The sequence below is a fragment of the Cyprinodon variegatus genome, unplaced genomic scaffold, assembly GCF_000732505.1.
Source record: "Cyprinodon variegatus isolate N-32 unplaced genomic scaffold, C_variegatus-1.0 Scaffold16, whole genome shotgun sequence".
Lineage (NCBI taxonomy): Eukaryota > Metazoa > Chordata > Actinopteri > Cyprinodontiformes > Cyprinodontidae > Cyprinodon > Cyprinodon variegatus.
The window spans coordinates 2246591-2268504 of record NW_015150469.1 but is presented as its reverse complement, the minus strand read 5'-3'; the positions used below and the strand labels follow the sequence as shown (position 1 = coordinate 2268504).

Sequence of the window (21914 nt, the reverse complement as noted above, 5' to 3'; positions counted from 1 at the left end):
ATAGATAGATAGATAGATAGATAGATAGATAGATAGATAGATAGATAGATAGATAGATAGATAGATAGATAGACAGACAGACAGATAGATAGATAGATGTATTTTGTGTCATGAAAAGCAATGTGTTGCAACTCATGCAAAAACGTGTGTAAGGAATAATACAAACATTGACAGGGTAAATAAAACAAATTTCTTCTCATAAACTCTTCTGTCAATGTAGATGAAAGTAATTACTAACATGAAAAAGTCATTCTGTGTTCCACAGTAAGCTGCAAAAAAAAAATGCTTTAATAAGTCCTGAGAAGTGTGCCAAATATAACAGTTTCAGATGTAAGTTAGCCCTTAAAATACAGGCAAGAGAAAAGGTACTGATAAAAAAATAATAATATTAGGCACCCCCTTTGTGCTTTAGAGAGTAAGCAACAGGTGCCTGAACACTCTTTTATTACTTTCCTCACAAACTGACATGAACATGCATTTTTTTTTTATGTAATGAAAAACCAGCTAGAGGGATTTTGACTTTGCATGGTAAATAATAGCAGGCAGAGAGATGTTTCACTGTACATTAGCAGTGAAGTTGCTTGACAACAAACTCCAGCAGTCTCTTTGATCAGGTGTGGAATGGATGCCCAGAGGAAATGGGAATGGACCCAGGAAAGGTGGCCTGAAGCCATGTAGCTGAAGAATGCCTTCAGCTGTCATCTCATAGGAAACCAGACTCTAAACTCTCTCAGCAAAGGCTGGTCCTTGTACTTTGTTAGTTACCTCATCGTTAGATGACTGAACAAAAGAGAGACTCCCTCAAGAATTAGGAAAGAGGGAATAACATGCGTTAAGACTGAAGGGGGGAGCCCCCGGGCAACTCCAACAGAAAGAAAGAAATGCAGTTCTCAGATTCCTAGAGAGTTTGGTCTATTTCACGCTCCAGCATAGAGGCCTGTGTTTGTTTGCCAACAAATTGCTTGAAATTGACCAAAATTAAAGTATGAGTCAAGAAAATGGACAGATGGTCAGATGAGATAAGGAGCTGTAGTGATTAGGGCAGCTAACTCAACAAATAGACGTAATGATGTGGCAGGCAGCCAGGTGATGAAAATGAGGTACCGTGGGCTGGCTGCCACAGCTCAAGCTGTGTCTTGTTTAGATTCTTGCCAGGAGACACTGGCACTCTAAAGCTATAGTATCAGTGCTGAACCAACAATACCTTTTCACTACTGTAACCATGTAGCTTATTTAAAGTTATGAATTAGGTGTCACCAAGTACATCTTGACCTGAAGTTTTGCTTGATAATTAGCAAAAAAGGTGACTGTCTCAGTCGCTCTGACTGTCATGAGCAGTGTGAAAAGGACAAAAACACTAACCCGACTCACCTCTGTTGTACACAGATATGTTTAAGATAATGACTGGTAAAAATCTGAGTTATATTTTGATTAAATAAAAAGGTAAGGAGAATAAATTACTTAGTTTAAAGTAATTACATTTTCTTTTTGTAGTCTAAAGCAAAAATGTTGAGTGAATTCTGTTGGTTAAAATAATTTCTGTTTAAAACAATTAATGAAAAAATTAATGGTATATATACTACCAATCTCCGAAACTGGTAGTAGGATGTTAAAGGATTTTCCACTCCGGACTTTGAACTTGTAGAACATCTTTATAGGTGCATATTATCTATAAGTTATTTCCATATGTTTATATTGTATGAGTGATTTAATGGGAATGCTGATGGTTCTTTTCTTTTCCTTTTTCCCTGCTCCAGGTGACCCGATAGTCCTGTTATTCCAATACAAGAAGTGCAGGATGGTGGCAAAGTTATTAACACAGAACATTGGACTTGTCAACTTTTAAGGAAGTGCACTCATATGGATTTCTATGGGTAACCAGCAATTGTTTAATTTTTCCAAGGATATCCGGGAACTGATGGCTGGAGAAACAGGACTCTATTACTGCTTGTCATCATGTTAAACATAGCTGACTTTCCGGAAGTCTTTTCAACAAAGGACTATGTTACCCACAATCCTTTAATGCAACAAAAAAAGTGATAAAAATCTATGATTTAAATATAGTTAGATAATGGTCAAACAAATTATTTCCAAAAGCTCCTATTCTTTATCTGAATTTTCTGGATGTGTTTTAGTCCATACTGTATACGTTGTTGGAATCCTTTTGAGCCCTGAAAGCGTCACAAAAAAGGCTGTTAATCCATAATACTTGCCTCATGTAGTAATGGTGACATATTCAAATTTACGTGTGCCACATAAAACCTGCTTAAAGCTGTCAAAAAAAGATTTTCAATCTCTTTTGTTTTTTTCATTTTTTTTCTACACTTTAAGAACATTTCACCATGAGCAGGTTGTGGCTTACCACATGCCATTTTTTTTTTAAATACAGAGTTTGTCTTTTATCTGCCTTTTATTTTTTACAAAGAATAAAAATCCTTCCAGAGGCAAAGTTAGACTAATACAAACTAAATGTTATGGTATATTAAAACATATAAACATATAAAAAACAAAAAAGTAAGAATGGAATGAATGAAATTAATGGGGCTAGAAATAAATTGATGCTCTAATGATTTTAATATCTGTGTTTTTAAAAACGCCTGTTAACCGCTATTGAGTACATGTGTCAGTATTATATGAAATAAAACCTTTCAAAAAACAATCTTTGTATGGTTTATTTTACTGCTCTGAAGTTTTAAATCACCACACTATCTTCTCAATAAATTAATTAGTAAAGTATTTGGGGTGATGGATTTGTTTCTACAGAGAACCTGAAGTAAAAAAAAAAAAAATCATTATCATTTATTAAACTGGTAATTACTTTACAGTTAACCTCATAAGTTTCATCATGTTGTTGCAAACAAGCTGAAATATCTCTTTCCTCAGGGGTCGTCTATGATGTTTTACTGAGAGCTCATTTATCAGCAGCTTATTTCTGGAAAAGTAAAACTGGCCTCTTTTAGAGATAAACTGTGTTTATAATTTCAGATGTTTTTTAACAGGTGAAAAGAGAAAAATGTGTTTGCAGGAGAGTCCCAGGGGACTACTTAGGGTAGTAAACAGTACTTTTTGCAGGAGATTGTGACTGAATTTATTCTGCCTTTTTATGTAATCCAGTCAGGAAGTGAGATTTTTTTCAAAACAAGGTTGTTTTATGGTTTCCTGCATAACAGTGCACTATTGACAATTAATATATGTCAGGCTCAGAACAAGATGACCTAGTTTCCAAGGCGGAGAGATAGTTAGATTTCACAAAATGTTTATTTAAAACAGAACTGTTGAACGGCATCGGCGTCTAAGGCAGAAACCTCTACAGGGGGAGAACACAGGTTAGTGGCAATGTCTATCTGGCGGAGGATGATAATGAACATGTGAGTCAGTAACCTGGCCTTAAAGTTCAGTTTGTGCCCAGAGGATTGAAAGGGGGAGGTACCAAAGGGAAATCGAGGAGGGTGTCAGAAATCTGTTCCAGGTTCAAGAAACACAGACAGACAGAATCCAGCTGGAGTCCGAGGACTGGTCAGGTAAACAGATCAGAAAGGGGACAGACAGGCTCAGAGGTCCAGAGGCAGAATGGGTGATGAGAAATGCACAGGTACACCGAGAATCACAAAGACTTGAATAATCTGGCACTGATACTCCGGTTGAAGACTGGTGAAATAGAGGCTAAAGCAAGTGGATCAGATAAACGGTAATGAGAAACTGGGTGGAGCAAGGTAGGTGAATGAAATTAGTAATCAGGCCAGTCATCAGCGCTAAAATCACATGACAATATATGGTTGTTGTCAAAAGATGTGACTTTAGGTTTTTCCTAAAATCTTCTTAATATCTCAGTTATTCTTTTGAGCAGTTTTAGATTTCCATATTCCAGGTGCTGTATCCAGGCTTATTCACAGAAGGCTGGTAAACCGTAAAAAAGATTAAACAAAAAGGTGCTAAAGCCAATGTTTAAGTTATATCTTCAGATAATTGTTAAGAAGTCCACTTACGAGTTTGTAGGATTTTGTCACAATATAAGTGCTTGAGGTCAAAAGGAAGTTTTCACAACCACTCAGGTTTTTTGGAGGAATGTTATCCACCAATGTTGATTAAATGTCAAAGCAAAAATTAACAGCAATCAATCAAATGTAAGAGCGCTTCATCTTTTGTTCTGCTGTTAAGCCTTGCTTTCATCAGGTCTTACCCCACTCCTAAACTGCCAGGAATAGTATCTGTTATGTTTTTGCAATATGATTGTCACCGGCTCCAGCAAAACACAAACGAGAGCGACCGCTGAATCAACTTAAATACCCTTAGCTATGCCACAGGGTGATTGTCCAATTAAATACCCAGAAAGGTTAATAGGCCTAGTACTAAAATATAGTTTATTACTGTGTCTATCCTTGATCTACCATGATTAAAAATAAACTCAAGGAAATGATGTGTTCTGCATCTACTTTAAAATTATAACCTCTAATAGCTATGAACACCTTTTCTATGCAGGCTTTTTAACAAATGCAAACACAGATGTTTTTAAAGAATAACTACCTAATTATAGCAAATTGTACCTCTTTTAGCTTTAAATTAGGAAAAGCACAGCCTTGTAAGCTTAGGTCCACACAAACAGTTAACAAACCAAAGAAAAATGAACATCTCTCTTTGGATAATTGTCTACACCATTCTGATTAAACACAAATACTACAATTTTCTGTTATGAACTCAGAATGTTGGACCCAGAATTTGAGGCGAGACAGGCAGCAGGAAAGTTCAAAGCCTTTATTTAAAAAAAACAGGAATGCGGGGCTGCTGGTCAGCTGTCGGGCGAATCTCTGCAGAGACAGGAAATACAGGTCAATGACTGGATGTCGGGCTGATCACGACTGGGAGCAAAAGTCCCTGACCTGATTCAAAGTAGTTCAGTCCGATCTGAGAGCAAAAAGTAGAATCCAAACAGGATGTTAATCCCCAGTTTGCGGCGGGCGCCACCCCCAGAGTTAGAGAGCAGATTAGGCGCCAACCTACGCCTAGCTGCAACGGTGTCCTTAAGGGGAAATCTAAAGCCGGAGTCAGAAGACAGGTCCAAGTTCAAAAGGCAGCAAAATCCCAGAATCAGTCCAGAACAGATCAAACTAACTGAGCAGACTGGGGCTAAGCAAAACTTGGGATCCACATGGAAGAAACTGGTCACAATCAGGAAAACAGAACAAGATTCAGAACGCTAGAGTTAATCTCACTAAACTGCTTGAATAACCTGGCGCTGATGGTAGGCAAGCAAAAAACATAAATGGCAGAGGAACCAGGTGGAAATAATTGGCATTAATCAGCTGCTGGACCAATTAGACAGGTGAGCACAAGCAAAGGAAAAAAAATGAACCATCAGCGCCAAGAACATGACATTTTCACAAACAAATAAAGTTGGTGCATGAATCCTACTTACCCAATGTTCCAATGAAAAGCAAATAAAATCCATATTTACTATCCAGCCAAGGTATATTTAGGGATATCCTGATTTGTCATATCATGGGTCAAGTTTTATCTTCTTGATGTCCATGTAGATAAAGTGACTCTTAATTGATATTCAGTAGTTCAAAACAACCAAAATATGTATTGAGTTGCAAAAGGGTTCCCAAAGATAGATGCCAGTAGCTGCTAATAGAAATTAAGTAAGGTAATCTTCTCAAAAAGGTGCAATCAGTTGTGTTTAAGGGTGTAAATGCTCTACGCAAAATAGGATTGCACATGTAGCCTATATGCATATACAGTTGTTTGGATTTGGAAGTCTGACTCTCTATGTGTAAGTGTAGAAATGTCAGTAGTTTGCATGAAATATATCTAAACAAGAATTCTCACACATGCACTCACAGTTGGAAATGAATAAGAAGTGAGCATGAAAGAGACAGCTATAATTACAGAAAGTAAAATGTGCAAATAGGTTTTAACATCAGAGTATGACAGCTGCAGCTTTCCTGTTACAGTAACTGTTCACACTGTTTTTAAGACTGCATGTGAACCCTATCATAAGTCAGACATGGGCCTTATTGAAATTCTTCTACAGCACCTCAGTGTGCTTTTCTCTTTGGTGAATGAAGTCAAACAAAATTGTTTACTGCTAGTGTTGAAACGAGGCATCAGGTGCAACTCAGACTTAGCAGTCTAACAAATCTGTCATCAGTAGTATTGTGAGAATAAATTGAATCGTATGAGTATCATCAAAAAAATCAACATGATGTTGAAATTACTCAGCGGGTTTTCTGGTTAGTGGTGATCAAACAGTTGCTAGTAACAACAGACGCCGGAGCAGATGATGTATCAAGCAAAAGCAACAATCTGCAACAGTATTTGGATGCATTGCAGAAAGGAAAAAGAATCAGAGGGCAGAGGCATAACGAGAACATTTTTATAAGGATGGCCATGTATAAACCAATATATACTGAGGGGTGGCTGAAAGTGGATGGGAGCCAGAACCTCAGGGTCAATCTACACGGCTCCAACAGGAAAATTAACAAGCATAACATCCATCTTTTCTAAATAAAGATAAACCATACAGTACTTTCCTTACAGCCTTTGTTAACAAATAAATGCCTATATTTAAAAATGTGTGCTTCCTAGATAAAAGGTATAGTGAATAAAATTCTTTCAGGTTTGAATTCTGGGGCGAACATCTTTTCCATTGTCATTATTTACCTACTTTTATCAATAATCAATTCTGCATAAAATTAATAATTTACAAGTACTAATATCTACATAAATTGATTATTTAATTAAGTTTCTTTTATAGTTATTTATCGATGATTTCACTGACGACCCCTAGATGACTTGCAGAGAAAAATAATTTTCTCTTCAACCCATACTGTATAACACAAAATTCTGTACTTATAATCTTTAGTGTAAGTATATTGATGTGCATAATTAAACCACAATGTTTTTGTTGACAAGTAATTGTTAATATATGAAAAATGTTAATGTTTTGAATATTCCACTTGAGAGTTTTACTGCTGTCACCATCTGTACTGGAGGGAAAAAATGGTAGCGGTGGCCAATGATTGGCTAAGGGTGGCCATTGCCACCCCTGGCCCCCCACCTAGCTCCACCCCTGCTCGAAGAAATGAGTAAAGAGCTGAACGATATGCTGAACTGTTCTTTAGTGTGTGTCTCCAGCTGACATTGTTAAACAGACAATAAGAGTTTTGGCAAAGGTAAAAACGGAGCCCACACAGAGTTTATGTTACTGTGCAATTGTCTCCTTTCTTTACAATTATTTTGCTGCTGATTTTTCTGTATTTAACTTATAAAGCAGGATCTACTGTATAAACAAGGGAGAAAACCCATTTTGCCAACCTAATCTGAGCAATATTGATCTATTTTGCTGTTAGGATACTGGTTTCTTGATTTCAATCACAAAAAGCACTGTGTCTTTTTAAAATTGTTGTGCAAACAGACTTACTTCAGTGTGTAAATGAAATATACAAACAATGGATTAGTTAGTGTTCTAAAGGAGGAAAGGGGAAGCACAAGGCTTCTTAGACTTAGATTTGTCAATTTGTTTTCACAAGTGTAAAACAAAAAGAAATTTCATTTTGAACAGCTCTCTGGACAATTTATTCTTTTTTTAAAGTGCATCCTTTAAAAACAGTAAAAAAAAATATATATATAAAAACAGTAATATAAACATATGACTAAATTTACAGTTCTAACATTTTCTTTTTTTCCTTGAGGATTTAATAAAACAGGATTATTTTATAAAGCACTTGTCTAGAAAAAATATTCTGTAGTTTCATCTATATTTCAAGTATATTTAGAAAAAAATCACTTTTGATGCAATGTGGATTTTTATTTTATTTTGTTTAAGATTAAATGAAAGTCATATGCGTCTATCCTCTAAAGCAGCCTTCATGCTGCTATATCTTTTGCATACTGACATTCCCCATTTCCTGTTCCCAGCTTCCAGAAATACATATTATGTCTGGCCTCTCTCAATTTGAAGGCCTGCTATTTAGTTCGACCCATCCTAACATTTGAGGATAGCAAATATAGACAGAAGGTTGCATGAAAAAGGTAATTAGAGAGGATGAGTCTTATTATGCTAGCTCGTGATAATGACCTATTTAATAATGTGGCTCCTATCAAGCATCTCAGAGCACAAAGCAGTTTTGAGTAGGTTACAGATGAATTCAAAAGACCAGAGTGACATATAACTGTATGGAGTGTGTATGTGGCTCTGTGTGGGAGGTAGATAGTGTGTGAAAAAAATCAGAATGTGTGTGTGGGACTGATAAGCCACACATGCCTAAGGGGTCTTTACATGGTGGTTTCAACCTTTCATTTTCCTCAAACACACCTTCTACTAGCCACACTCACACACATACAATAAAGCAGATAACCCCAACCCAAGTGTGTCATTCATGCTATTGGAAACCTGAAAAGAAGGTGCTTGCCTCCATTTCTATTCTAGTCCCTCCTGAATAAGCGTTAAATATGAGTCACTGTGATTAAAGTTGCAGTCGTGACTCAGACAAGATAACCTCTAATCTATACCTGTCATGGAAGCTGATGCTTGTTTGGTCTTGATATATTCATTTTCATTTAATCTACTATTAAAAGGACATGTTAGGTAAATCCTGTTCACACACAGTGAAGCATATCATTGCAAAGCTGACCAATCCTTTTGGAATATTGTCACCTAGCTGAAGAAGTATAAACAAATAAAGTATCAAACTAGAAATTGGACCCGGTGATTAAAACTCATACAAACAGAAAGTACTCTTACTTTTCATTAAATATAGGCTCCAATGACTGCTGAAATCAACTAGCAGACTCAACCATGCAAAAAAGTAAAGGTGCTGGAAAAAAATGTTTGCAACATGCAAATGTGTAGATTTTTGTGAATCAATTGCTGAAGCCATTTAATTTCACTACAACAAAACAAAAGAAGTAAATAAAAAGTAATGGAAATGGAATAACATACAAGTAACTAACCAATAAATAAATGAATCTTTCTATAGTATTGTAGTACTATTGAATAGAATTAATTCAAAATCTAAAAATAGGTTATGCAAAAGACTACAATTTATATGATCTTATGCACACAAATGTGCATGTTTCCATCAAGGGTTAGACACGGACTCCATGAGGATGGTATGAGAGGTCTACGTCAACAGATGGGCTGTTGATGTAGGGTATTTTGTATTTTGACCAGTTTTAAGGACAATACATCAAAGTTGGATCAGCCTGTAATGTTGTGTGCGAGTCCAAATTCAGGCCACCATTTGTTAATAAATTCATTTTCCATTGATGATTTTTGAGTTATCTTGTTGTGAGAAGATTTAACTTTTTACATATCCATGTATTAAATGAGAATATTTAATTCAGTCTGGGATGTTTCATTTTAGTGTTCCCTTTATTCCCCTTTATTTTTTTTAGCAGTATTCAGCCCCCTTAAACTTTTGTCACATTTCAGGCTACAAACATAGATATATAGAATTAAAATTTTTTGCGAAGAATAAAAAACAAGTGGTACACAATCAAGAAATAAAATAAAATGTATCAGCTATTTTAATTTTTTTTAAAGGTCCTATGGATTATTCTCAGTATTTACAGTTTAACTTTGTTTTTCTCAAAGTTTGAACACATTATTTTCACTTAACTGTTTTTCATACTTTTGCTTAGCTGTGATTTTTTTTTTTTATACATTTTATAGAACTTGCTGTATCATATTTCAAACTTACGAGAGTTTGATATGAATGTGAATAACTAGTGAGCCTACTAAGTTATGGTCAAATAGGCAAGTTAAGTGTCTGCAAAGGGGGATGACACCAATTTTTCAATTTCCTACGGTGAGATTTAGTGGGGCAGAAGTGAAGGGGCTTTAGCACTGTGATGAATATTCAGTTGTTGACATTTAGTGCAAAGCACTAAGGGATGTGAGGGTGGGACAATGCCAAGTCTGAGTAAGAGCATTACAGAACATGAAGGAGATAGAGGGATGAGAAGAAGCAAATGGATTTAGCAGTAGACAGACACTGATATCTCTCACACTCCCACAGCAGACACAGGGGAGTTGGCTTGGGTCGATTTTGAGAATAGAGACTGGGAGTGCCACTGCTGTAATTAATGAGACTTGTTGGTGATGATTGTTATTGTCAGCTTTATTTTTTACAAGCGGCTGGGTGACAGTCTTGAAACTAGATCTGGGTCACGTTGCCAGAGTCTATTCATTAAACCCATTCAGATTCTCATGCTGTGCCATCAGCTGTTTATTTAACTATTGCGATAGAGCGGATGTTTTCTTCTGCTAACTTCAGAAGGTTCTCTGAAATTCAGAGATTCCTCATAAAGGCTGAGCGACAACAGAACTGAATTTGGAAAGACAAAAAAAGAGAGAAGTAAAAGACAGCAAGACAGAGATATTTAATTGAGATGGAGAAAGTGAAAGAAGAGAGAAGAACAAGGAAATCATGTCTTGCATTGTTGTTTACACATTCTGTTTATTATTTTAATTACCTAATTTGCATAATTGCAGTCACATGCAGTGTGTGTTGAAAACTCAAAAGACTTTCTGTTGCAAATGACTCCTGAATCAAAACAACCCTGAGTGTGTCACAAGTATAAACTCACAGCTCATGTATTAGGAGATTACTTTAGTAAAACAATAACCACTGTGGCAATATAAAACAAAGATTTCTACATGGCCCAATTCAGGTGAAGACTGCTTAAATAAGAAAACTTAAATGCATAACTTTTCCTAAATTATATGAAATTAGTTACGAAGTTCAACTGAGTGAACAAAAATGTTATTATAAGGCTACAACTATAGTGTGAGTGGAGTTTGTTTTGACATTGAACAACAACAACAACAACAAATGTGTCATGTACTTATTGTTTTTTTTTCTATTGAAATTAATATCTAATATCAAGTCAGTTTAAATGAATCACATATCAGTAAACCAATGATAAAAGATCAGATCTCAATACCAGATGAAAGCACTGTGGACTGTATGTGGGTATAGAAAAAACATTTAACATTGCACATCAGATTCTTAATTTGTGGTGAATTTTCCCCATAGAGCTTTCAAAACTGCATGGTTATGCCTCGGTTTTCAATTTATAATCTACACCTTTTATACCATTTACAAAAATGTCTGCATTAAAAGATAGGCTGCAGCATTGTTGTGCTAAGATATGCACTAGTAATTGGCTATTGTTTAAAAACAAAGCACTGAGTTTCTGAGGTCGGAAAACAACTTTCTGCCAGTTTACTTTGTCTGCAAAATATTAGGTAAAAATATAGGTGTGAGGTAGATTTAAACATTTTCAAGAGGAGCAAGACTTACATTTACTTTAGACTGTAGCTATGTGTGTGACATCATAAATATTTATTGCTTATTGTAATACAAATGTACAAAAATTATGTTTGTTTTAGGTGTTGTATTCTAAGAGTATTATAGAAGCTATTTGACTGCCTTAACCTGCATATTTTAGTAGCTGCAGAAGTTGCATATTTAGACTGAATATTAGACGAATAGAAGGCTGCAGCCTCCACATCATTATTGAGTAATATGTACTACTAATACAATGAAGTGTTACCCCATTGCTCCTTACAGTAAGTACCTGGTTTTCAAAAAAAAAAAAAATACATGGAAATAATTATATCAGCTTTAAATAGATGTAAACCAGAACTGGATTTTAACACAGGATTTTATTCTATGAGGCCTTGAATATGTATCAGGTACAACGAGAAATTCCAGTCCTAGTTTTGTCACTGCTCAAAGTAAAAAATATTTTTTCCCCTTGTGAGGGACTGAATCAAAAGAAAAAAGTTGGAGAAACACAGGGAAAATAACAGTTTCTAAGTTATTTGCTTTTCCATTTGGGTATGCAAAATAGGCGAGGATTACCCAAAATGAGGTGGATGTTAAGAGATAAAAAAAATATTTTACAATGGTGACACAACTTGGACTGTGCTCAACTCTGCATGTTTATAGAATTCTCTCCATGAGATTCCCCTTTTAATTGTAGTTAGAATTGGAAACCTATTCTGTCAAAAACCAAATGCCATAACAATGGTAGAAGATTTTCCATTCTAAACCATCCATCCAGCTTCTCCTGCTTATTCCGCCAGGGTCGCGGTGGGGCAGTCTAAGGGCGAGAGGCTAGGTACACCTTGGACAGGTCACCAGTCTGTCACAGGGCAACACAGAGAGACACACAAAGGCGTACAACCATGCACAAACACTTGCACCTCAGGAAAATTTAGAGATGCCAAATAACCAAACAGTCATGTTTGTGCACTGTGAGAGGAAGCCAGAGTACCGGTATTCGGAGAAAACTCAAATATGCAGAGGGGAGAACGTGCAAACTCCATGCAGAAAGATGATGGGCTGAGGTCCGCCACCATACAGGCCTCATTCTAAGTCCATACATTTATATAAAAAAAAAATACCCTATGCAATTCTGGAAATTTGAATGATAAAGTAATTTCTTCAGTATAGATCAATTTATTGTGGCTCCATGTCATTCTGTATTTTTCACTGCTAATTCAATGCACAATAAAAAAAATAAATACTTTAAAAAACAATTGCTATGCCACTTTGTAAAAGTTGATTTTTTTTATTAGCCTATTAGTAAAATAGCCTTTTTAAAAGCCAAAAATGTTCTTAACCTAAGACTTTAATAGTACTTTACTTGTACATAAAGGAAAAAGGAGACAGATAAATACCTGCTGTCTTCAGGTATCTTCAGCATTGCTGTTTCTTTTCCTTCTTGCCTGTGTTAGATTTGTTTTTAATCAAAGGAAATAGACTAGGTTACCTTTTTTTAAAGTTTATGTTTTCCCATTTCAGCCTCTCTTAACTCTGATGGCCACTATCATAAAAAAAAACAATCATATGATCTTTCTAGAAACACATGTAAGCTCTTTGTGTATGTGTATTTTTTTTTCTAAAGTAAAAAAAGATTTAATAATGTGGAGCTTGACAATTCTCACTGGAAGTGTTTTGGAGGGTTCCAGCATGCTCCGACTGGTTGTCCATATCTCTTCTTTTTGTAACAGTCAATACACAGCACCAGTGGTAAAAAAAAAAAAAACAGAATGGAAAAAAAGCCAGCTGGGGTCTAAAAGCACATGTTTTAGCAACCATAGTCAAAGTTCAATAAAAAGACAGAAGGAAAGATTATGCTAATTATTTGACATCCTTGTAGGAGGGCTAAAATGTTACACTTGTAAGGGCTAGCTTTGTAGTTACAGTTATATTATAAAAAAATGTCCCTAATCCCTTTTTCTGTCAGAAGCAGTTGGGAAAAAAATAGTTTTTTTTTTTCAACTTGTGCATCAATAGAAATTTTACAGCCAATTTGGGATAAAGGAAGAAAAGAGTCGGAGTAAATTCAGACAAAGAATGCCTGACAATTAGGTAAGCAGTTGCTATTGTTTTCTTTTAAGTAATGTGAACTTGACTGCCACAACATTGCTTTATTTATGTATGCCTATATTTAATTTTTGCATGGCTGAGTCATTTGTAGCATGTTTAAAACTTAGTTAAATTAAACATCTTCGGTTGTGAGGAATCCACATCACTCTAGAGCTCTGGATTTGATTTTAATTGTAGTTTTTGAATATACTCTACAAACATTTCTATTTTACACTATCTGATAGACTTACCTGTGTACTTCTTAATAATTCAATACCTTTAATTTTAGTTTAATTGTGATTTTGGTGGATCATAGCACCAAAACTGGTGTTAGTTTTAGCACTTCCATATTATAATATCATTAGCACCCATTTTCTGCACCATTTCTGTATCAAAACATTCTGATATTATGCCAGTACAAACATGCCTAGAAAGTTGTATTTTTGTGAGCAATTTACATTTCTTTCAATGGTGTCTTCACTTCCGATTGGATATGACTTTTAATCTCAGTCATAGTTTATACAAATGGAAGAGGAAGATGGAAAAAATATATATATTAGAGAGCTATAGTTAAGCTCATGGCATTCTGCTTCTTATCTTGTCTACAAATCTGAAAAATATATATTTATAAGCGTCTGAATAAGAATAAATTCAGCAAATTTTGTGGAGCATCAAGTCCTAACGCAAGTGTTTGTTTTGTTACATTGTATCATATAATGTCTGTGTACCAATATAAAGACTATAAAATATTGTCAGTTTCTATTGCTGAGTTAACCTTTTTTTTCTTTACCAAGACTTACTTTTTAGGTAGTCTCTATCCACTATCAAATGGACATTCTTGTGGTTCACCTCTGGTCTAAATATTAACTTATAAAAGAAAATATCTGCCTCTTTTGACCTAACAATCCACCTCGGCAGGAAAGGAATAACGTACGCGGGTTTCTGTCTATTGCCTAGAAATATTTCTGCCAGCATTCTGTGAGCCTCCTTTGGCTTGCAGGGTGCCTTCTCTAACACTGCTCCAAAAATAAAGATTAGATCTCAAAATCTGCAGTGAACTAGCTGTTCTTGTCACAATGATTTTACAGCTGTAATGAACATAGAACTTCTAGAATAACTTCCTAATTTCAGACTATGTGCTTTACCATTCTGTCCAAGTGATGGCAACAATGTGCCTTTAAGATGGAATCAACCCAGCAGATTCACTTGCTAACCAGCTGACTGTAATTAAAAACAAGGGTAGCAGCAAAGACAAAAACTGACTACTGTATCTTTGGTAGAAGTAGTGGTAGTAGTAGGGAAAAAGCAACATTAAGTAAGTGAAGCTGCTAAATGTTTTACATTGACCAAAACATTCAAGAGAACAAGCTCAGCAACGATATCAGCAGCATTTTGACCAAAGGTTAAAAGTGAGTAAAAAAATAGAGTGTTGAGGCAGAGACTCCCAGGAGCCAGACAGATGTGCAGATTCATCATGGCCACCTATGATGACTTGGGGGTTATAGATAAGCTGGTAAAGTTCCTCTGACAGGGCAGGGCAGGTAAGGTGAGTAGGGAACATGAGAGGGAGAATTTAATCGATCCATCCATCCATCCATCCATCCATCCATCCATCCATCCATCCATCCATCCATCCATCCATCCATCCATCCATCCATCCATCCCTGCTGTGCTTACTTTGAATAGTTTTATTAAAGTTGCTGTACCTGATCGTGCACACAAGTGATCCTGAACCATGAGTGAGGAGAACAGTTTAGTTTGACCTGTAAGCCATCTACCATCGAGAAACTTTCCTTCCACTCTGCATGTAGGTAGTAACGTGAACATATTGTAATAAATGTAATTCAAAGATACCTGTCTAGGAGTACTACAGCAAGTTTGGAATCTATAGTTAATCTGAGGCCATCCTGCAAAGCTCTCAATGTCGAGTAGGCTACTCTGAGATTTACACGAACTTTGTTCCTTCGTTGGTCATTTTTGCGTTTTAATTCCTTCTCTTCCTCCATTTTGACCCTTTTAGGCTGTTTTCTGTATATGCAATGACAGCCAGTGGAGGAATACCAACTTTCCCTTCACTTGCCGCCATTTTTCTCCGTTTTCAAGATGTGTCATGCATGCGCTTTGAGAAACCCCCTTTGTTGGGAAAGACTCTTACCCAATCCCAAACCGGTTCCCAAGCACTACCCCATAACTATTGAGTGTCACTCCCAATGAAATCACACTTGCAACTGTGAAGGGTGCCTATATTGAAGGTGGGGGACATACTGTAAATGAGAACGGGATGGCCTCTTCCCTCCCATGGAAAAGGAATGCAGTCTTTGCTTTGGAAACACAGTGATGGCCCATATCCATGGCTGGAGCTCTGTGGTGTAGGTTGACAACAAACATCTGCACCTTTTAAAAAAAAATAACTTTATACAGTCAATTAAAACTATTTCAACAAGGAACTTCCCTTTTGGAATAAATTATGTCTTTTATTTTTTCCTAACTTGTGATTTTCTGTCAGATTGACAAGGATGCAGCAAACTGCCATAAATTGCATTTGAATGGACAGGTTTCCTCCGCCATTAGTTCACTGTTACACAAATTACAATTGAGTCTGCACAAGTGAGACTCAGTATTTAAGGGCTGAACAGTCCACTTGGCTTACCACTACGTGGTTTTAGGACAGTCATTATTTTGGCTAACCCAGCACGGCAACACTCAAATGGAGGGTTAGTGCTTATGGGATGTGATTATGGGCCTCTCAGTGGCCCTGTTCGAATTCATGGGCTGCGTCCTCAGAAGGCCAGATTCGAAGGACGATTACATCATAGCGCGGCGCCAAGGTTTCCAAGACTCCCTGTTATGCGGCCTTAAAATGCGTCCTTCTTTTAGACAGATTTGAAGGACAGGTCCGATGTATCCTCGGTATCCTTGGTTTTCCCAGGATTCATTGTGAGACCAAGCCTTTCCTCCATGATCAGAGGAAAGGCACCGAACAGTGGTGAAAATTGGAAGTTCAGTTTAATATAGTACAAGTATGTGAATAGTTCGGTCTGAAATTAATGAGGATTGTTGTTTTAATGGTTATTGAGTCAGATATGTGGCGGTAATATTTGGTTTATCTTAAGGCTTTTATCCGTTACTGTGTAAATGGGTTTAGCTGTAATTTAAGGATAGATTCTTATATATCTGCAGAATGGGGTCTATAAATCTGTTATGATTAAAAAAATTGTATTGCCGTTTTGCACAATATGCTTAACTAAGTATTTTTTGTTGTTGAATATTAGAGATTTTGCAGATATATTTTTATACATACATTGTTTAGATTTACTTATATCTTTCTACTCCTGTTATAGAATAGAATAGAGTAGAAAATCTCTTTGTTGTCCCACAATGGGCAAATTTACTGCAGCAGAAAGATTATTGAAAATGGTCACACAAATGAGGACCTTAGAAAAATGTATAAGAATAACTTAATAGGGAAGTTAAAATATAAACAATAAAATGCTGTAAACTGTTTTAACAGGGGTATAAAAGGGTATAAAACTGTGCACCTGGAGAATAAATAGCCAATATCTAACTATGGACATTTTTACAGTAATGGATATTTGAAAATAGCAGCAACATCAGATATGTGCAAAATGACAGCAGCATGTTATTTATTTAACTGACTAAGGTTTCTATCATTACATTTGCTTTTATTTGTTCCTGCTCCCGGTGGTTGGCACCTTTATTCCACTCTGGATTCTTGTGACTGTAGTCTTTGTTCACTTTACAATAAAAAAAAATAAATAAACAAACTGTTTTGAAAAATTCAGTATTCATTCTTTTCCTGTTTTGTGTGTCAATTGTCACGGTCTCTAAGCAACAGAGCCTATGGCAGTAAAACCCGCCGAAGGGTAGGCCTCTTTGAATTCACAGCCAAAACTCTTCTGGTCTCCTTATTTTCACTTCGAAGGATCCAGTCTAGGTAGACCGCGTCCTCGGAGGATCCAGCCCATGAATTCAAACAGAGCCAGTGGCTGATTGGAAACCTGTAGCTCCACAGAAGGAACCCCACTAGCACAGAAAACAGTCCTGCTAAAGTTAGAACTCTACACTAACGATGCCTGGTCTCCTGCATGTGATCAATCAAGAGTAAGTTATTCAAAAAAGAATGACATCTTCTGCCACTGAATATACCATGTAAAAAGCCTTTTTTTGCTGAGAGATTAAAATACAATCAGGTACAGGGCCTTTATCTTGAGAGTTTTATGACAATACAAGTACTTTAAATACACAAGTTACATTTGCAGAGAGGGATTTTCATCATTTATAGTGCAATATTTCCATATCTACTCAATGCAAATTCCTTTGGATAAATAGAAGCAGTTTTTGTTTTAAATCAATTTAATTATTTTTTTATTTAGATTCAACTTAGACTAAGTATAGAGGATGACTCCAAAACCAATCTTTATTTACTTTATGTGACAGGAAACTGGGCAGGCAGGACTCAAATGGTAACTCAAGAGTTTCCAAAATTCTGTAGTTTGATGAGAATCCAAAGGTCGCTACACTGAGAATCAGTCAAGAGGGCAGAGGTAACCAAAAACACTGGACAGAGATAGAATCAGAATGCAAGAGGGTAAGGAAATCCACCAGAGGTGAGAAAGCTTGAGAAAAAAGGGCTGGAATGCTTGCTGAAAAAAAACAAAGATGAGCTGCCATGGCAGGAAGGAAACAGACTGCTTAAATACACAGAAGGAGTTGATTCAGCACAGGTGTGTTCAATCAGGCTGAGTGCAGGTAGCAAGTGCAGGCAGCAAAGGCGGGGCAAAACAAATCTGGCATGTCACATTTTTAGACAAATGTGAATAAATTATCTTACAATAATGCTGAGTGTCCTTGTACTTACATTCTACTGAATTTTCCCTTTGGGATTAATAAAGTATTTTTGAGTTGAAGTGAATTGAATCCCATAAAAATAAAAGTAGATAAACACAACATAATAAAGTTTTAGGAGTTTCATTTAGGAAAGCATTTAAAATCCTTAATCCTTAAATTATTTTTTGATAGTAAGATTGTAAGAAAGTGGAATGATTCATTGAACTAATCTAAGATATTAGCTGAAAATGAAAAAAATCAACCAAGACAGTTGTTGCATGTAATTTATACAATTCTTTGTCTTTGAATTATTGTAAGAAAGAAAAATGATTTTATTGAAAATTATACAAGGAAAAGAGGTTCTTTCTTGCTCCATTATGAGGTGCTACTTGTTGCACATCATTTTGGCCCTGTTTTTATTCACTACAACATCGCTTGGCAAATGACCAGGACACTTGTGTCCATTTTTAAAAATGAACCTCCTAGTGGTGGGCATAGGATCATCATCTAAGATCTTCTTCTTTGCTGGAGGTGGCACAGGGCAGGAAAAACCACAGAGATATTAACAGAGCAATAAACAATAAATCACTAATTCATTTAACTCAGATTATATATTTATAAAATTCTTAACCTTATTACATTTATGTGCAGATATCTTGAATACAAAGTGACATTCAAAAAAACATGTATGCTAATTCATGAACATGCTATCTTTGTAGACCATACCTGAATGGCTCCAACAGTTTCTCCAGCTTTGCAAGCTTCTCATAATCTGCATTCATTGAGAGGGCTAGATTATGCTTCAGCTGACACAGCATTGTGTTTATTGGTTCTCTGTTGCACCTCATGCGCTTGATAATCTGAAGGGTGTCATGATTTAACTAAAGGTCTGACCCAAAATGCAGAAGACCAAACAGAGAGACCAGGGAAAAGTTTAACAGGTTTATTTAGAATAATGAGAAGGGTCCAGTGCTGCTCTGAACACTGTAGAACCGGAAATTTCCAGATAAAGGTGTCCTTTATTGAATCCAGTCTGTGTGGGATGTTCCAGTGTTTGTCTTGTTTGATGGTGGGTGGACATGGTTTACCCAGACTACGGTTGTTCCTTGGTGAACGGAGAAGCTGACTGCCACTTAGATTTCCTGCGGTACTTGAACGGGTTGTTGTGGAGATGAATCCCCTGCTCAGAGAGAAGCCCCAGACAATTCTTGGGGGAAAAGGTTGATCCAAACCACAAACTTGAATTCTCAGCTCAGTTTGGTTCTCAGAAGATCCTTCCAGGGGAGAGAAGGTCTGAAACATCCAGTTTGCAGGATGACCAAGACAAAGACAAAAAACAGCGAGGTTAAAACTCAGGTAGACAAAAACTCAGTTTGACTCAGCAAAAACTCAGCTTGGATAGAGTACCCAAAACTGGCAAAACAAAAACTCAGGTTAGACTCTGCAAAACTAAGCATGGCTAGAGTACCCCAAACTGGCAAACACTCTGGCGTCGAGGTAGTGGCAGTCAGCAGCTTAAGAGCACTCCACAGGTAAGGAGGCAACGAGCTGCAGGTGTGCAGGGAGGCCCAATGAGGTTGGGGCACCACCTGGTGGAGGAGGAAAGGAAACACAAAAACAGACCACACAAACTGGATTCCTGACAAAGGGTGGAATTCCACCATGTTGGAATATCTTGCACGAGTTTCTCCTGATCTTGTCCAATGAAGGCTTGCTGAGCATTAAGCTCATCTGAGTTGGCTGGACTGTTAAAATGTTGGACCACTCTTTGTATTAAAATATTGTTTCTGTCATGATTTGCTGGTCAGACCCTGTAATTCAGTGAAAAGGTGGACTCAGTGTAAAAAAAAAATATGCAGGAGATGGTCACTCCAGTGGCTAGAAGTTGGAGAGAATTTTGCTGGGAGTTGGAGGTAAGTCGGCTGCCATTCGGCTGGTGCTTGACTGGGAAGGGCCATTTTGAGTGGCTGCTACTGTACATGCATGCAGTCATGTTATGAATGTAGACACGTGTGTATTATTCTGAAAAGGTTTGATATGTAAACACAACTATGAAAGATAGATCATTTACAGGGGTGCACATTTGTACTCCTAGGGAACACAAAAAAAAAAAACCTTTACAGAGTATTAAATATATTTCACAACACAAACCAGTGAGTCAGTTTAGTTAATGAAGCCTATTTGCATAATTAGAATGGGTTGAATTAAAAGGTAATTCACGAGCTCCTCTTAGCCCCAGCTATAACATGACCTGACAAGGAGGACTGAAAAGTATTGCTTTCATTTACATCTTTCCAAAGAGAGCCCTTAGGAGATTTTGAGGTTAATTTTCTTTAACACGGGCATAAGAAAAAAACACACCTTTATACACTACATGACAAATTAGACCAATGTCGTTAAATAATGGATTTATCACCAATTAAAGAAAGCCACACATTAATCATATGCAATCAGCATGTTCATGTCTTCAAAAGTATAAACAAAGAAATAGTTCTGCTGTGCACATTTTCCTTATGACTTCTTACACTTTTTCTCTCCATACATCCATTTCTCCATCTACCCTCTTCCAAAGCCCCCAGTCAGCAGTCAGGTATAGAATTCCATTACAGCCTAGTGATGCAGCACTTCAAAGGAAGGAGGACAGCATGTGTGTATAACAGTGGGAATGTGTGCATTTGCAATCTAAGTAAGGGATTTTTTTGCTATGTACTGTACAGGGAATCTCATCGAGGGATACAACACTGACATTCCCAGGCTGACATCTATCCAGCAGCATTTGAAAACTTGTTACTTTTTTTCTAATGTCCCCACTGCTAGATAGTTACTTAGGTTCAGCGAGACTTCCAGGAAACCTTGCTTGATAAAAATGTTTTCCCTATGTAAATACCTTATCAAATCATATGTGGTAATGGTTTTACAGAGGAAAGTCAAGCATACTGAAGTTAACCAGTTAACTTGTGTTAACAAGTATTTACACAAACTGTAAATGTGTTAGCATTTTCTGAGACTTTCTTAAGTTTTTAATGAAACATAAATGAGTAAAATGCACATAAAAAACAAGCTAACTAGTTCTGTAGATTCAACATAAAGCCAAGTAAACCTAAAATCCATGTAAAAAAACTATTGTTTTTTTTTTTTGCATTTACTTATTCTACTCATTAATGCGAGTTAGAAGTCATATACATGGGGGTACAAAAGCAAATGATAGATATATAACATACCTCCAGTGAAACAGACCAGTTTTAATACTGCAGTGAAGTTGAAAAATGCACTGAAATATAAAATATTTATGCATAGCATATATGTAAGCGAGTTATGCTGTAGTAAATGTGGGTAGGTGCAGAGAACTAACGAATCTGACTGTATCAAATGATGACTTTAAAATGAAAAAAGTTTCATCCCATACAGATTTCCTGCTCTAGAATTGTTTTTTTTTTTTATTTCAATTTGTAAATAATTCACAGACAAGAGCCATAAGCAGACAGCATGGCCATATAAATGTTTTAGGTTGTGCATGGGAAGGGCAGTGAGTGATGTTATGAGTGATGGTGGAGTCATTTTTAGTGTTTCCTGTGCTTTCAAACATTTCCTCCAAGTCTCTCTCAGTGTCTGACTCTGATGAACTAGATGATGTGAAAGAGGTTCTCTTTCCATGTTTTCCTGAATGTAGTAAAATAAAGTATT

At 36.4% G+C, this 21914-nt stretch overlaps 1 protein-coding gene across 2 annotated transcripts in view; it reads left to right on the top strand.

Moving 5' to 3' along the window:
- Nucleotides 1-2639, top strand: part of LOC107091505 (protein FAM19A2-like) — a 128294-nt gene extending 125655 nt beyond the window's left edge. For both annotated transcript variants that reach the window (XM_015385470.1, XM_015385474.1), the window contains exon 5: nucleotides 1758-2639. In XM_015385470.1, coding sequence (XP_015240956.1) covers nucleotides 1758-1769 — 12 coding nt within the window. In that variant the 3' untranslated portion in view covers nucleotides 1770-2639. The remainder of the gene's footprint in view (nucleotides 1-1757) is intronic.
- Nucleotides 2640-21914: the final 19275 nt, after the last annotated feature.